Here is a 16,665-nt window from a genome sequence, read left to right on the forward strand (position 1 = left end):
GGACATTATGTGTTGAGTGTCAATTTGAGTTAGTTTTATTTCATTCTAGGAATAGAAAGGCTTTGCCTTGTTCCTAGGGTGCACACAACAAAGATTATACCTTTTCCATACGCTGAGTTTACTTTATCTGTAAATTAGATACTGTAATAGAGGAGCATGGGATGTCTTCTGTGAGTGAAGAACTGCCAGATTGGTTTGTAGAGAAGAAATGGCTCTTTAATCTTTTCCTTAATATGTTTCATGGATCAAATTCTTCTACCTTCTTCCACTGCATAGTGCCTTACTCTCAAGAGCAACCTTACTGAAGGATAAGATATTACTAACTTTGAGGAAGGTCTGTCAACTCTCACCATGTTTTAATCATGAAGGTGGGACTGAGTCAAAAGTTTTGCACAGATTTCAACCTGTGTTTTCTCTGTAATGAAGGTGCTTTGGAAGGCAACTGGAGTCAGAGATAGGAATCAGTACCTACAGTACCCACAGAACCAGACTGAGATGTCTGGCAAGTTCTGGCATTTGACATTCAGCATGTGGTTTTCTGTGGATCGATATTTAATTAAGAGTACTCTGGGCCTTGCTAAATAAAATTACAAAAGACTATTCAACCACAGTTTGTCTCTCAACTGGTCTTGGAATAGGCTTGTTTCATAACTGAAGAACTGTGCCAGTTTCAGCTTCTTTCTGCTAACATATTAGGATTGTCATGACTATGCAATGTAATATAAAGACATACTAGTAATGTGGAATACTAGGAAATAAAAGTGAATTCTGCAATGGTTACTCTACCCTTGATTTAAAATAGAAATGAACAAAGAGTTCATGACTGATAATTCTGTTCAAAATCAATGAGACCAATTTGTAAATAGAAGATTCTCTACTAAAATAATTGTATAAGGCAGCTTTCTGTGAGTGCAGAGTCTAGTATACAGATTTTAAAGGTTCTGCTTCTTTTCACTAACATCATGTCTTTCTCAGGACAAATGTTTAGGCAATTACAGTAAGTATGATAAGAACTCCATTTTCCATATGAAGTACAGAAAATGAGTAGTCACACAGGACTGTATAATTACATTTACCCCAACCCCCCACAAGAAAATCTTTCACTCAGACAGCATGAGATTGTTTATTTGATACATCAGTGTTAAAATCATACAAAAACACGTGGAAAAAAATTAGGAATTAAATTATGTCTTCTCTTCGAGTCCCATTAGGGAAACTGAAGGGAGCAAAGAGAGGACAAAGTAATGTGAACTCAGTGTGAAGGAATGTAGCTAATGTTCCTTATCTGACCTCATGCTGAGCCACAGCACCAGTGCGGAGCAGTTCTTCTATGGCATCATCCTCATACCCCAGCACGCTCTTTAGTATCTCCACTGTATGCTGTCCAACAAGTGGAGGTGGTTTTGGATGTGACACATCAAATTCACTGTATCGAACACCTGGTCCTGTAAAAAAAAGCAAATTATTTTCCAGAGTTACTACCCATATTTATGTTGAAATGTCTATGTTAGTTTAAAGGAAAGTATCTCATTTTCGCATCAGTCTAATCGCAGTCCTTATCACAGAAACATTATATTTTAGAATTACTAAAAAAATCCAGTTCTTAAGAATGTACCAATAAACCAGCTTTAAATAGTTCACTCAAATGCAGAGCTGATGGGTATTCACCCAATGTTAAGAAATCTTCTCATTTTCCCCAGTGACATGTATATCAGGGTACTCTGAGTCATATTATGTCACAGGTCTGCCACTCTCTGCTACCTGAACGACAAAGACAATGCCCAGCCCACTCAACAGGATGTGGTACAGAAATCTCCAGACTGTCTTCCACAGGAGGCAGGACAGGCATAAAGACACAATGAAATGTGATGTTAACACACTGTCACTGATGTCAGAGCAGTGCATGGACAATGGAAAGCACTATCTCCAGTTGGCAACAGCTCAAGTACCTCTGCAGTGCTCCATTATCCTGCAGTGACATAGAACTGACAACACATAGAGCAATGGTATTACCCAGCTTGGTTTACATTTTCTATCAAAAATACAGGTAGAAGCAGCTGTAAGAAAATCAACAATGGTTTATCTACTCTGGCAAGAAGAATTTCAAAGGTGGAAATCTAAAAGCTGGCAATGATATGAAGACTTCTATGTCTTCAATTGCAGGTAGTCAGATCTCACTTTTTAGTGACACTGTAGTGAACTGAACAGATTTCAGTGTAGTTCCCTGAGGACAAGTAACTATAGCACTACCACCAAACTCAGAGGAGAGAATGAGCTACAAATTTACTCTGTGATCAAAAGTGAGGTATCAACTCAGCATATGCTGATTTGGTACATTTCTGGAGTAAGCTCCTCAAAGAGGTAATGGTTGGACTCGATGATCTTAAAAGTCTTTTCCAACCTAGAGGATTCTATGACATGGTTTCTGTGTTTAAAAAGGAAAGGAGGTAGAATTGGGGAATGCAGACCAAATCATTTAACTTCCATTCAATGCTGAAACAAAACAATCACAATGAAAATACTCAGGAGATGAGTAACAGCCAGAATGTACCTATTAAGAACAAATAGTGTATGCAATCTCTTGTATGCAATCTCTTGTCTTTCCACCAGGAGAAGGGCTGGAGGTGAGATATATCCCATATAACTTTAGATGCCAATAACCTAGATATAGAAGTTTAGTTCCTTAGACTGTCTTTGGAGACACTGAAGATGAAAGGACACACTTAAAGTGTAGTTCTTCTAAGACACTGGTGACTAAACCTGGTCAGATGAATTGTGATCACTCATGTTTCTCCACAAAGGAAAGGGTAGACAAGTAACTTACATACAGAGCTTTAACACCCAGACATCAAGTCAACTTAGGTGACCCTCTGTCATGGTTTAACTCCAGCCAGAAACTGAGGACCACACAGCTGCTTGCTCACTCCCCCACCAAGAGGATTGGAGGGAGAATTAGAAAGGATAAAAGCCAGAAAAGTCATGGGTTGAGGTAAAGACAATTTAGTAGGGAAAGCAAAGGCCTCACACACAAATAAAGCAAAATGAGGAATTAATTCACTGCTTCCCACGGGCAGGCAGGTGTTCAGCCATCTCCAGGAGAGCAGGGCCCCATCATGCATTATGGTTACTTGGGAAGACAAATGCCATCACTTCAAATGTCCTCCCCCTTCCTTGTTCTTCCCCCCACTTTATATACTGAGCATAATGTCATATGGTACGGGTCAGTTGGGGTCACTTGTCCTGGTTTTATCTCCTCCCAAATTCCCATGCACCCCCAGCCTCCTTGCCAGCATGGTAATACAAGAAGCAGAGAAAGCCTTGTGTAAAGCAGCGTTATGTAAGCACTCCTCAGGAATAACAAAAGCATCTCTAAATTATCGTCACTGTATTCAGCACAAATCCAAAACATAGCCCCATACTAACCACTGTGAAAAAATTTAACTCTACCCCAGACAAAATGAGCACACAGAATCACAGAATATGACTCAATGCTGTGGTGGGTTGACCTTGGTTGGAAGCCAGGTGCCCACCCAGCTGCTCTATCACTCCCCTTCCCAGCCAGACAGGGGAGAGAGTAAGGTGAAAAAACAATTTGCGGGTTGGGATAAGGCAGTTTATTTAAAGCGAAAGCAAAATGGAAGCTTGCACGCACAAAAGCAAAGCAAAGCAAAAGATAGCAGGGTTTATTCTCTACTTCCCATGAGCAGCAATGGTCGGACTCTCCTGAGAAGCAAGGCTTCAGCACATGTTAACAGTTCCTCAGCAGGCAGCCACTGGAGACAATGAATGCCTGCCTTCCTGCTCCTTGCCTTAGCTTTTATATCTTAGCTTTTATATCCCTTTGGTCAGTTTGGGTCAGCTGGCCTGCTTCTGTCCCCTCCCAGGATCTTGCCCTCAATTGAGGAAGGAATGTTACAGTGCTGATGCTGTGCTCAGCAGTAGCCAAAACAGTGGTGTGTTATCAACACCCTTCTAGCTACCAATGCAAAGCACAGCACTGTGAGGAATACTATGGGGAAATGAACTCCAGCTCAGGCAGACCCAATTCAAATGCTGAGTTGCAAGGGACTCATAAGGATCATCAAGTCCAAGTCTTGGCAATGCACAGGACCACCCCCAAGAGTCACACCATGTGCTGGAGAGTATCATCCAAACACTTCTTGAACTCTGTCAGTCTTGGTGCTGTGACCACTGCCCCGGGCAGCCTGTTCCAGTGCCCAACCACCCTCTGGGTGAAGAGCCTTTTTCTAATATCCAACCTAAACCTCTCCAGACACAACTTAGGCCATTCCCTAGGGTTCTGTCACTGGTCACCAGAGAGAAGAGATCAGTGCTTGCCTTCCTCCCCTCACGAGGAAGTTGTAGACAGCAATGAGGTCTTCCCTCAGTCTCCTCTTCTCCAGGCTGAACAGACCAAGTGATCTCAGCCACTCCTCATACAGCTTCCCCTCAAGGCCCTTCACCATCTTTGTTGCCCTCCTTTGGACCCTCTCTAGTAGCTTAATATCTTTCTTATATTGTGGCACCCAAAACTGCACACAATATTCAGGGTGAGGCCACCCCAGCTCAGAGCAGAGTGGGACAATCCCCTCCCTTGACTGGCTGGTGATGCGGTGCCTGATGCCCCCCAGGACACGGTTGGCCCTCCTGGGTGCCAGGGCACTGCTGACTCATATTCAACTTGCATTGACCAAGACCACCAGGTCCCTTTCTGCAGAGCTGCTTTCCAGCATCTCATTCCCCAGTTTGTCTGTACCAGGGTTGCCCCATCCCAGGTGCAGAATCCAGCACTTCCCCTTGTTGAACTTCCTGTGGTTGGTGATTGCCCAGTCCTCTCATTTGTCAAGGTCTCTCTGCAAGGCCTCCCTGCCTTCGAGGGAGTCAACAGCTCCTCTCAGTTTTGTGTCATCTACAAACTTGCTTCTAGTCCTGCGTCCAATTCCTTTATGAAGGTGTGGAAGAGCACAGGGCCTAAGATGGAGCCCTGTGGAACCCCACTAGTGACAGGTCACCGGTCTGATGTCACCCCATTCACTATCACCCTCTGTGCTCCACCTGTGAGCCAATTGCTCACCCACCACATGATGTGTTTATCCAGCTGTGTGCTGGACATTTTCTCCAGAAGGATACTATGAGAGACAGTATCGAAAGCTTTACTGAAATCCAAAAAGATGACATCAACTGGCTTCCCTTGATCAACTAGGTGGGTTACCTTGTCATAAAAGGAAATTAGATTTGGTAAGCAGGACTTTACTCTCATGAAGCCATGCTGGCTGTAACCAATTGCAGGGGTTTGGAAGCTGTTAGCTCACTTGTCTACCATTGGTTTCTGTGTTGCCATAGTTATTATATTATCTCCTTGCATTGGCTAGCCAAATGACCAATCCCCTCTTTGGCCCAGCAGTCCTTATAAGCTGCAGGAAATTTGAATAAAGGTTCTTCTTCACTGATGGATTCCTTGCGTGTTGCGTGGTCTCTGTCTCCTGGCTTAAGTACCTCCGCCGCCTGTCCCTGCCACGAGGGACGGGCGGTGGGGGGTGATTCCAGCCCTGAAAACCTTCGCAGAGCGGCCGGCAGTGACCCCCCAGAAACCCCTCAAACTGCTACAACCAATGTCTGCATTGCCTTTCAGGTGTTTTTTCAATACATCCGAGAAATAATCTTCTCCATAACTTTACCAGGCACTGAAGTGAGACTGGCAGGCCTGTAGTTTTCAGGGTCCTCCTTCTTGAAAATTGGGACAACGTTTGCCAGCTTCCAGTCAGCTGGGACCTCTCTGGATACCTGAGGCCACTCAAAAATCATTGAGAGAGTTTTTGCGATGACATGTATTTTAAGTGGGGTGGCTGATAGAATTCAGGTCTTACCTGCTCAGCTTTCTGAGGATTTCAAGCTGAAATTGGCTGTGAAACAGACTTCGCAATGACCTGGCTACACTGGAGAAATGTTCCGATAAAACAGGGTGAAATTCAATAATGTTAAGGGGAAGGAACTACATTTAATTATACAAATACAGGGCAGGGGACACACAGCAAAGTAGAAATAGCTAGAGGTTATTCTAGATCAGGAAGTGAAGATGAGTCAACAACATCAGGCTGTTGTAAAAAAGGCAAGAATCATCCAGGGATGTACAAACAAGAGAGATGCCTGCAGGACACATGAAATAATCTTTTTGCTCTAGTTAGAGCTGGCAGATCACAGCTGGAGCAGTGTCTGGTGTGGGGACCCCACTGCACAGCCATCTGGAACACCTGAGAGCTTCTACAGGACAGCAAGTGAAATTATCACAGGAAACAAAACAGACTGAAAAATGTGGGATCATGGACCTAAAGAGAAAGGTCAGAGAAAAACATCTTCAAATGTTTTCAGAGACTGTAAACAATAACCACCACCCCTGACCAAAAAAAACCCCAAAACAAAACCAACCAAACAAAAAAAAACCCAAAACAGGAGGTTGTGGAGTTTTTATCAATCAGGTCTTTAGGAACAAGACTTATTCAAGCATAGCTGATCCCTGGGGCTTGCTGATGGATTAGATCTCACAATCCCTTCAACCCACTATGTCCCTTTCACCCACTATAATATGAAAGCTAAGAAACAGTTCACATCAGGGATAACTTTTTTATTTCTCTGATTCTACCCACTTTGAACACATTGAGTTTGATTTTCAGAGGAAACCTCATGTGAGAAATCAGTACATTTTAAAGGGAAAGGTGACATCGCTAGGCAATATTTGTATTCATTTCACTTCCTAGGAGTGACTGAGGGATGAACTGGCATTAGTGCAAGCCACAGGAATGATCTCTATGCCAACTGAAATGTTTGTGAAGATAATTTCAGAGCAAAAATTCCTTTTAGAAATTTATTAGTCCAAAAATTCAGCATAGCCACAAAACTATTATGCAGTGTCTATTTTAAAAAATAATGAATATAAAGCAATCTTATTTTAGGTGTTGATCTCAAAACCTGGGAGTTTTTGCAGTGATATCAAAAGACGTTGAATAAAATCTCTAAAAAAGAAAACCAAAATTGACATTAGGTGCACAACAGGCATAGAATGCTTCATGCTTCCCAAAGAAAATTAATCTTACAAACTAGAGCATGCTAGAAAATTGCATGGCAATTATAAAACCAGTGTCTTCCTTGAGCTTTTATTGTTTGATGCATAATTCATCATGCTACTTTTCACTTTAATAGAGTTATAAAGTTATCTACATTCATTCAAAGGAGGTACTTGCTAATGATCCATCATTAACGATTCTCTGTTCTTTCCTTGTGTAACTTCTACTTGGCTTCTGTGTCAATTAGGAGGGTGCAAAGCTTGCCAGTCAGGCTTCAGCAATCCCACGCTCCTACTGAACAACGCTCCAGGAAAGCAACCAGCAGAATGCTATGCAAATGTTAATTAAACACAACTGCCTTATGAGGAAACCATCCCTAGAGGCAGAAAGAGGTGAACTGCTTTAATTAAGGTCAAAAGCATTTGCATGTGGGTGAGTTACAGGGAGCCTTCCAGAGGAAAACAGGCCTTTGCTAGGGTAGAAGCAGGGTGACTGATGGGAGGAGTTAAGGCAGCAGTCACCTGTGCATCCTGGCTGTCAGCAGGACACTATACTCAATTCAGGTATGAAATTAAAGGGACACATATGGTCACCTGAAAAAATGAAAGAATGAGTTGTAGCTGTGATTTACCTTTGTCCTGTTAAATTAAAAGGAGCCTGTTTCTCTTTTTGCTATGATTACTGCCAGTAATTACTGCCAGAGCTCTTTGACCGCCTTTAAATTCTAGGCTAATCTTTTATTATTATTATTATTATCATAATCATCATCATCATTTTGACTTTGATACATTGCTAAAATACGTGCTGTGCACACCACATAACCTACAGGAGTTAATAGTGCAACAATAAATCAAAATTTGTATCAGTTGCAACCACAGTGAAAACTGTACCAAGATATCTTGAATTGTTGAACTAAAAGTCTTCTTAATAAATTCTGTTTCTTTGGGGCCTATCTACTGTGGTACTGCTAGGCATCAAACTGAGGTATTAGTTTAAGACATACTGAAGTCATCAAAGCAAAAGACAAAAATGAGATAAAACTACTGAAACAGACCCAGAGGAAGGGTCCTGCAAGAAATGCCTTTGCACACTCACTCTAAACAGGTGAAACATGTGGCAGTCTTTGGAATGTGTCTCTGGGCATTGCTGAGATTTGGGGCTGCAGAAGCAAAGTCAGTAGCAGAAATTAAAGTTGAATTTGAATAATATTAAAGGTGTAAAGCACAGTATATAAAAGTGGATAAAGGTAATATTCGTTGCTTTGTCCTGACAAATAGCAGTCTTGCAGCATTGTGCAGCACTCACTGGATAACACTTTTTCTACAGCACAGGTTAGAGCATATTGAAGCAACCTAGCTCTCAAACTATGTAGATGGAATCAAGCCTGGAGACAGCCAAGCTCAGGGGGAAAGTCATGATTACTTCTTATTGTTCAAGTAGGACAAGGGAAAGAAAGGGAAAATTTGAGCTAATGGATGCGTACACACTCTGCTTGAAACATATCATCTACATTTGCAAAAAAGAGCAATGAAAACCCCAACACCACTTGTTAGTTAGTTCTACCTTAGCTTACAGTGTATTTTATATAGATGTAGGAATCACATGAAAACAAACTATATTGCAACTACATTGCAAGATTTTGGTAGCAGGGACGCTACAGGGACAGCTTCTGTGAGAAGCTGCCAGAAACTTTCCCTATGTTTGATGATGCCAATGCCAGCTGGCTTCAAGATGGACCCTCTGCTGAACAAGGCTGAGCCGGTCAGGGACAGTGGTAGTGCCTCTGGGATAACATATTTAAGAAGGGGAAAAAAAACGTCTGCAGAACATCAGCCAGAAGATAGAAGTGATAATATGTGAGAGAATCAGCTCTGCAGATGCCACCGTCAGTGGCATCCAGTGTTCCAGTTGTCAGAGCAGAGATTCCCCTGATGAAGACCATGGTGAGACAGGCTGTGCCCCTGTAGCCCATTGAGGTCGATGGTGGAATTAATATCTACCTGCAGCTTCTAGAGGACCCCGTGCCTGCGCAGGTGGATGGATGCCTAAAGGAGGCTGTGACTCCATTGGAAACCCACGCTGGATGAGACTCCCAGCAGGACTTGTGGACCCATGAAGGGAGGAGCTCACACTGGAGCAGGTTTGCTGGCAGGACCTGTGACTCTGTGGGGGTCCACACTATAATAGCCTGTTCGAAGACTGCAAACAGTGAAAGGGACCCACATTGGAGCAGTTCATGAAAAATTGAAGGCCATGAGAAAGACTTAGATTGGAGAAGTTTGTGGAGGACTGTATCCTGTGGGAGGAACCCCATGTTGGAACAAGGAAGAGTGTGAGGAATCCTCCCCCTAAGGAGGAATAAGCAGCAGAAATTTGTGCTGAACTGTCCACAAATCCCATTCTCCATTCCCCAGTGCCACCGTGGGGAAAAAGGTAGAGGATTAGGAGTAAAGTTAAGGCTGGGAAGAAGGGAGGAGTTGGGGAGAAGGTATTTTTAAGATGTAGTTTTATTTCTCATTATCCTACTCTGACTTGATTGGTCATAAATTAGATTAAATATTTCCCAAGCTGAGTTTGTTTTGCCCATGACAGTGATTTTTCCCTGTCCTTATCTCAACCCCTTCCCCTGACCAGCTGAGGAAGGGAGTGTTAGGAGTAGTTTTGGTGGGCACCTGGCATCCAGCCAGGGTCAACCTACCACACAAACCAAACACGTGTGCCTCTTCCAATAACATGGTGTTGCTACATAACGGTTTTGCAATTCCAATGAAATATCATTAACAGCTAACAGCAGTGGCCCAAAGCCAATACATTTGCACGCAGATCTCATATACACTACAGGTCAAGTGTTTGGAACATGCAATCAGCTGGTTATGAAACTGGCCTAAAGGAGGATAAGCAGGAAAGAAGCAGTGACTTTTAAGGCAATGAAAAGGAAAATGATACAAATAAATCAACGAAAGGGGCTTCATGGCTGCTATGAAGGATATTTGTGTGTTGGAACTGATGTGTGCAGGGATATGTTACCAGGACTAGACCAGGGAAACTTCATTTTGAGTGTATGGTTTCTTTCCATTGGTCCCAGCCATGATGTCTGTCAATCTGTTATTCACAGCTGAGAAGATGGTGTGCCCAAGCACATAGTACAGCCCAGCCTGGCCACAGTGCCTTTACACCAGGATTCTTCCCCTTGATGAAACACAAAGTACAAAAGTACACACAGACAAAAAAGCTCATTACAAAGCCCTGCTACACAAAGGCTTCAAGGTAATCCCCAGAATTAATGATCCACTCCATCTTAACTGGAAAATTCCCACATTTTTCTATTTCTTACCATAGATCTGAAAGTTTAAGAGCTTGGGGGACTTTTCAGGAATCTGTTTAATTGCTATGCAAAATACTTTCTTTCTGCATTACATTAGAGCTGGTGATTTACCTTTTAAAAACAACTCATAATAGATTGGGAAAAAACCAATTAAGAAGATAATATTTGAAGTCTTGTTCCTCCTTCCCTCACTGCTGCTTCCATTTCCTCCCCCACTTAGAGCATAGCCACACAAAATGTTCATTTGGCATCCAGCACAGCTGAGAGGGTGAAAAACTTTGGCAGGATTACTAGGAATCAGTAACTGAGAGCGGAGAGGATTGACAAACTTTTCAAATGGCAGTAAAAAAGTAAACTTTGTTCTAGGTGCCATACAAACACAGATATAGATAAACAGTAAACAGTAAAATCAGTAGGGCAGTAAATAGTATCAATACTAGAAATATCTACACACCATCTGATACCTTTTCTCATCTGGACAATACTGACTTCCATGGGAGAGGTATGAGGACCATCCAACTTTAAAAAAGTCAAGAATGTGAAAACTGAGGCATTGTGAGAAGAATGAATTGACAGGCAGAGCAAAACCATAGATTATTTGTGATACGTATAGATTGGTGTTTAAAAATTAGGCCACTTTTAAACCAACACTGAGGCATTCAAAGCATCCACTATATAATTCTGAAAAAATTTATCAAAGTACTTTCTTACCTGAAGCTGCATATAAAGAAACGCATAGTATCACCATACTAACTGTATCTAATTAATATTGCATGACTGCTGGAGTAAAGGAAATAATTTCAGTCACTCTGGTTGCATATTTTAGAGTAATCCCACATAATTGCAGTATTCAAGTAACACAGTTTTGTGAGAGTACTCTTGGCACCAAAAAGCTTTAAAAAAGTTGCAGTATGGTGGTGTCTACAGCTTCCCACATGTATTGCCTCACAATGTTGAAAATTTAGCCTAACTTTTTGTACAGTCTCTCATGGTCCCACTCCTTACCAAAACGCTCATAGACCTGAAGAGAAGATTCAAAAAAAACAGGAAGGAAGATGACTAGTAAGACTACCCAGAGGTATCAATTTTAAAGAACTGTGAATTCTCTAGGTAATAATCTATAGCTCCATTTCCTAAGGAAACAAGTTTATGTGTCTGTGCTATCTTTCTCTCACCTGTTTGTCTGCCTTGTCTCTGCCATACACAGTAACTTCTGAACCTGTCAATCTTGACAAAAGTGTAGAAATCCCAAGGAAAATTAAGTTCTTACCAGTGCTGTGAAAAATGGCAACTGGTGAAGGATAGCTGCCCAAATTCCTGCCCAGATGACATTAAAAAAAAACCCCACAAAGAATCAGCTGCTATATATTCTGTTTGGCTGCAAATGGCTTACCAGTAAGTACAGACACAGTTCTGTAAGATGTATCTAGTGCATATTGTACTCCACTGGGGAGACAAGGCATAAAGGACATGAGGATAGTGGATAGTTCGGGTCATCATACATATTACATATAGAGTTTATCAAGGATGAAAGTCTGAAGGAAAACAATATTTAGTTCCAGTGTTCATGGAACAACTTCTTGTACACATCTTTTCTACAATACTGTGGAACATATTCAGGCTGTGCAAGCCCAAGACAAGGAAACTAAAGACTTCTAATTTAACATAAATTGCTCTTACAGGAAGGAGCTGAAGAACTACATGGCAAAAAAGAGTAAGTGGGAGAATACCTGCAAAAATTCAAAAGGGAAATCCTGCAGAAGCAAGCCTAAACTACTGAAAATCCAAGCTAAAATCATATTTGTCTAAAGTCATACTGGAATCAATACAAAACTCAATACATAATCGCAACACAGGCTGCGGGTTAACCACAGGTTGTATACCTAATGCAGAAATTATAGAGTGAGGCTGAAAGGCTTGTGCTACGCAGGAGGTAACACTATAATGGTTATTTCTGAGCATAAAATATATGAATTTCTGAAATGCCCATAAGCAGAACTGTTTCCACACAAGAGGGCTGGGGTTAAGATGGCCTACCTAACCCTCCTCTGATACTTAAAAGGACAAACCATGTATTGTTTCATGTAGACATCTCTACTGTAAACCCAAAGGCCTTAACTTCTGTACCCCATGGAGAGTAATTAGTGATGTGTGCTCCTATTTCCTTCCTCATAACAGGAAAATTAAAATACTATCTGAAACAAGCCTCTTGTAAGGACAGAGAATTGCCTAGTTGCAACATACTCACATGATCCTGGAAGGTGAATCATGCCCCTAGCTGAACAGGAAGAGAAGCAGCTCCTCAGGGCCCTCCTACCAAGCCTGGTGGAAACTATTTCCAAGTCCCATGCCTTGTGGTTAGTATGAGCCTGCATGTTGGAATAAGACATGCCAGCCAATCCAGAAAGTGTCTGTATCTCCTCAGTATACCATTTTGTCCTTTCCTGTGTCCCAACTCCAGCGATAAGTTAGATTTTTTGGATCTTCAGAGACCCAAAAACTAAAGCTCTTGGTCAGCTGTGCATCATAAGAGTGGGAGCAGATGAGCTCTTCCTTGCAGATGAGCTCTTCCTTACTCTTTAGGCAACCAGATGAAGCCCAGATACATAAAACTGATAATTCAGGGATGCAAGCCAGTGCACACTGAAGAACATACACAGCCTGACCCTGAGGCTCGGTATAATTTTCCTTGGTTGCTCAAGTAGCACTTTTTCAAGGTAGCAGGCTTTAAGCTTTTTCCAAACAACTGGTGAAAATAACTAGAAATTAAAAACAGTTGGGCCTTCCATTAACACAAATTTGAAAGAATATTCAAAAAGTTCTCCTATGCAACTTTTGAAAATGTGTTTATTGCTTCCCAACATTCTGACAAGGTTCACAAGCCTGATGTTCCAGCTCCTAGGGAATATTATTTGTGGCCTGACCTTGAAGCCTTTGTCTAGTTATTTCTATACCCTTTTGTAAGCCTGGACATCAGAACAGAGCACAGGTTATTAATCTAGAAGATAAAGCATTTTTCTATGTCCCCTTTTTATACTTTCGAAGAACAGACCAAGTTCTTTACAGTACACCTTATAGTGGGAATTTATGTTAAGATGATTATTTGTGATGGCTCCAATCATGCTTCTCTAAGTGTCTTCAAAACCAGAGGTGATCACTCATCAGGTCTACTTGGCATTCCTGTCTGAAGGTACTAGGACCCACTAAAACCCACCATAACATCTCCTTTGGCAGCAATAGTTAATGGACAGAAAAGCAAGTGAACTCAATGGCAAATGGTTTGTGACAGAAGCAGTCTACCAAATTGCTTTGCTTAAGTTCCTTAACCTCACCAGAACCCATCTGTATATTAGTACAGATTATTTATTCATTAATATAGGATAAGTAATGTCCTATGACATCTATCTTAGCCTGTTAAGAGAAAGAAACAGAAATGAAGCTGTCTTCAGTCCACCTGTAGCAGAACTACTTTAAATCACTTCTTAAGACTTTTACATTGATTAATTTTTCCTCAACAATCCCTTGTTTTAGCCAAAGGATTAAGTCTCAGAAGGGGTATATTATTATAAAAAGGGCAGGCATTTAGTTAGACGTCAAATCATGTGTCTGTCATGTGCTGTATGGCTATTGCCATGCACATTCTCTGTACATCTTCAGACTGTTCCTCTGTGGCCACAATACACAGGCATATAAACCTTCCCATTTGGAAAATTCAACAGTCGGTCGATACTTTCTTGCCTGGTTGGTGACCCACACTGAGTAAATATCTGCAGAGTGAGTATTAAAATAATGGAAAAAGCCATCAGCTGCAAGCACAGCCAAGTCAATTCTGTTGAATTTTTTCAGCACAGCCAACAGCCAGGTAACTCTATGTTTGAGCACCATGGAGATATTAGAACTCGATTTTCAAGCAAGGCGTCTGTGATTAAGTAGGGCTGAGCACTATTCACAGCCTCATCATTCTTCCAAAATCTCTCCCACTCTGCCCTCCATTTACTTCTGCTGCCCCCTGTGCAGCAGAATGAGGCCAGTTTCAGTGTGCAGGGACCTTCCCTGGCAAAGGAAGATGGGAAGGGATTTGATACTTCGTTTTGGATTACTTCAAGAACTGTAAATTACATTTTTAGCTCTTTTTGGGTAAGGTGCCCAGACTTCTTGAGGCATAGGCTACTAAAATGCTGGCTGAGTTTCAAAAAGCAGTTTGCAATCTGGGATGACTCTAAGCGTCATACTCGAGACATCTTTAAAGGGGCCCAGTTTCCAGTAAAAGCTGAGGACATCTGAAAATCTTTCTCTTTCAGGATGCCTCAGTTTGACTGGGCAGAGACATCTGGTATTCAAAGTAGACAACAGGAGAGAGTATTCCTTCACTGAGCAAGGGAAAGTAAAATTGTAGACATATAACTCTTTTTAGCCACTTCTTTTTTTTCCTATTTCCTATTTAAAAGAAATCATCAGATTAATCTTAAATTCTTTAAAGGGAAACAGTGTGCTTAAATTGGAGACTAGAAGTGGGACTGGAGAGAAGGAACACTGCAGGTTAGGCTGGGTTTTTTCCATTGATTTGTAAGTGACAGCTTGATCAATTCTGTCTCAGTGGGGAGGACTGGGAGTAGCTTTTTTGCTTTCCATTGTCTGCAGCCAATCCCTGTCATGTGATATTCAACTCATCTTCTTGCAAATATCAAAGCAGTATGGGGCAGGAGAAACAGCCATGTCAAAGCAAGCAGACTTCAGTATGGCTTTTGGTTCCGCAGGCATGCCAGTGTGGGAGTGTGCATGTCAGTTAAATACAGAATGGTTCTCTATCAAAGTTCTTGTGGTTTCTAACATTTGCCAGCCTTTACTCCATCTGAAGGATTTCAGTTTTGCATTCTACCCTACAATGGGCAAAAGAATCAAGAAGTCATCTCTCCTTCCCCCAAAGACTAGAGTAGGATTAACAACCAGAAATTTAAGTCAGACACACCCATGAAGAGGAATGAGGCACAAGGTTAGGAAGCCATCCAAAGAATGGTTGCCTATTCCCTTACTAAACTAAAGTCTCTTTTTGTTCAAGAAGACAACTGAAAAGCTGAGGAACAAAAATTGAAACCATATTGAAACCAGCCATGCCTAAGCAATACCCCACCTTAAGTGTGCATAGATCAGTTTCATTAAAATATTTCCCCATTCTCTCTTTTTCCACCTCCTTATCCTTTGGCTGTTTCCTTTAGTTGCCCTTTAAACTGCAAAGCAAAATGCTTTTCTGACACAGTTTGTAATTTTGAAGCCCGAATCTTAAGCAGCAGGTGCTTAGCTTTAATGGAATTTTTCCATCCCTGAATGTCTGGGAGAATCAGTAGCACCTCCCTCCTACACAGCCCCTCACCTTTGATCCTTTGCCATTTGTATTTGTGGATTTTCATTTAACATATTTCTTCTGCTTTCCGCAATCTGCTTTTTCACTGCAAACTCTTTGACCGCTCCTTTCCTTTCTTTTACCTCATACGATTGGCAAGTGCCGTCTCCTAAAAATCCTTATAAAATATGAAGGGACTTGCTGCCTCTTGTCTTGCTACCTCTGACCTCATTTTCATCAGCACTGTGTCTACTTTACACTGCACTGGCAATTTAAAAGGACCTTAGACTGGTTGTTAATATTTGCACCACAAGAACAATTACATTTGAATTGCCAGAGGTCCTAAGGCTTCTCTGCATACACACACACACACACACACAAAAATGGAACCAAAATAACAGTTGGGTTTAGTTCATACAATTAGTTATTCTGGAGCATATCTGTGTGTGGGCACTTCTGTTCCATACTAACAGGTTTTGTTTCCATTTAATTTTAGCTTTTTGTTTGGTCTGATTTTAGTCAATTTTCTCTTATAATCTCCTTTTTTGAATTAATGTAAATTATTTTGTACAGGTCTGATTTCAAGCAAAATCCAAGGGAAAAGCATTCACACAGATTGTAAGGGCATTTGTAAAGGTGAGGATTAAAAGTAGCTGCATCAACTGCTTGTGAAAAACGTGGGATTCACATAATAACATTAGAATTAGAGATGCTACACTAAGTGAATGCTTGCTCTGCCTTGATGCTAGTAGATTGCTCCTGAACATGGTACAATTTGACAAAGTCTAATCATCAGATTACAGTTGTATAAGGAATTTGTTCCTTATATCCAGGAATGCCTCTCCAAAGTTTGTGTTTTAGTTAGTCTTCCAAGTGTATTTGTATTTGACTATTTAAGAGCAGTTTCTTTTTTTCATTTACCTTTCTATTGCTTATCA

At 41.3% G+C, this 16,665-nt stretch overlaps 1 protein-coding gene across 5 annotated transcripts in view; it reads right to left on the reverse strand.

The window, feature by feature from the left end:
- Positions 1 to 1,107: 1,107 nt before the first annotated feature.
- SUGCT (succinyl-CoA:glutarate-CoA transferase) overlaps positions 1,108 to 16,665 on the reverse strand; it is a 313,399-nt gene continuing 297,841 nt past the window's right edge. For 4 of the 5 annotated variants that reach the window (XM_027655985.1, XM_027655984.1, XM_027655986.1 and 1 more), the window contains one exon: positions 1,108 to 1,445. In XM_027655985.1, the coding sequence (XP_027511786.1) occupies positions 1,282 to 1,445 (164 nt within the window). In that variant the 3' untranslated portion in view covers positions 1,108 to 1,281. The remainder of the gene's footprint in view (positions 1,446 to 16,665) is intronic. The other variant, XM_027655983.1, reaches the window with a different exon arrangement.

This window comes from Corapipo altera, unplaced genomic scaffold (genome assembly GCF_003945725.1).
Source record: "Corapipo altera isolate COAL_440 unplaced genomic scaffold, ASM394572v1 59, whole genome shotgun sequence".
NCBI classification, from domain to species: Eukaryota; Metazoa; Chordata; class Aves; order Passeriformes; family Pipridae; genus Corapipo; species Corapipo altera.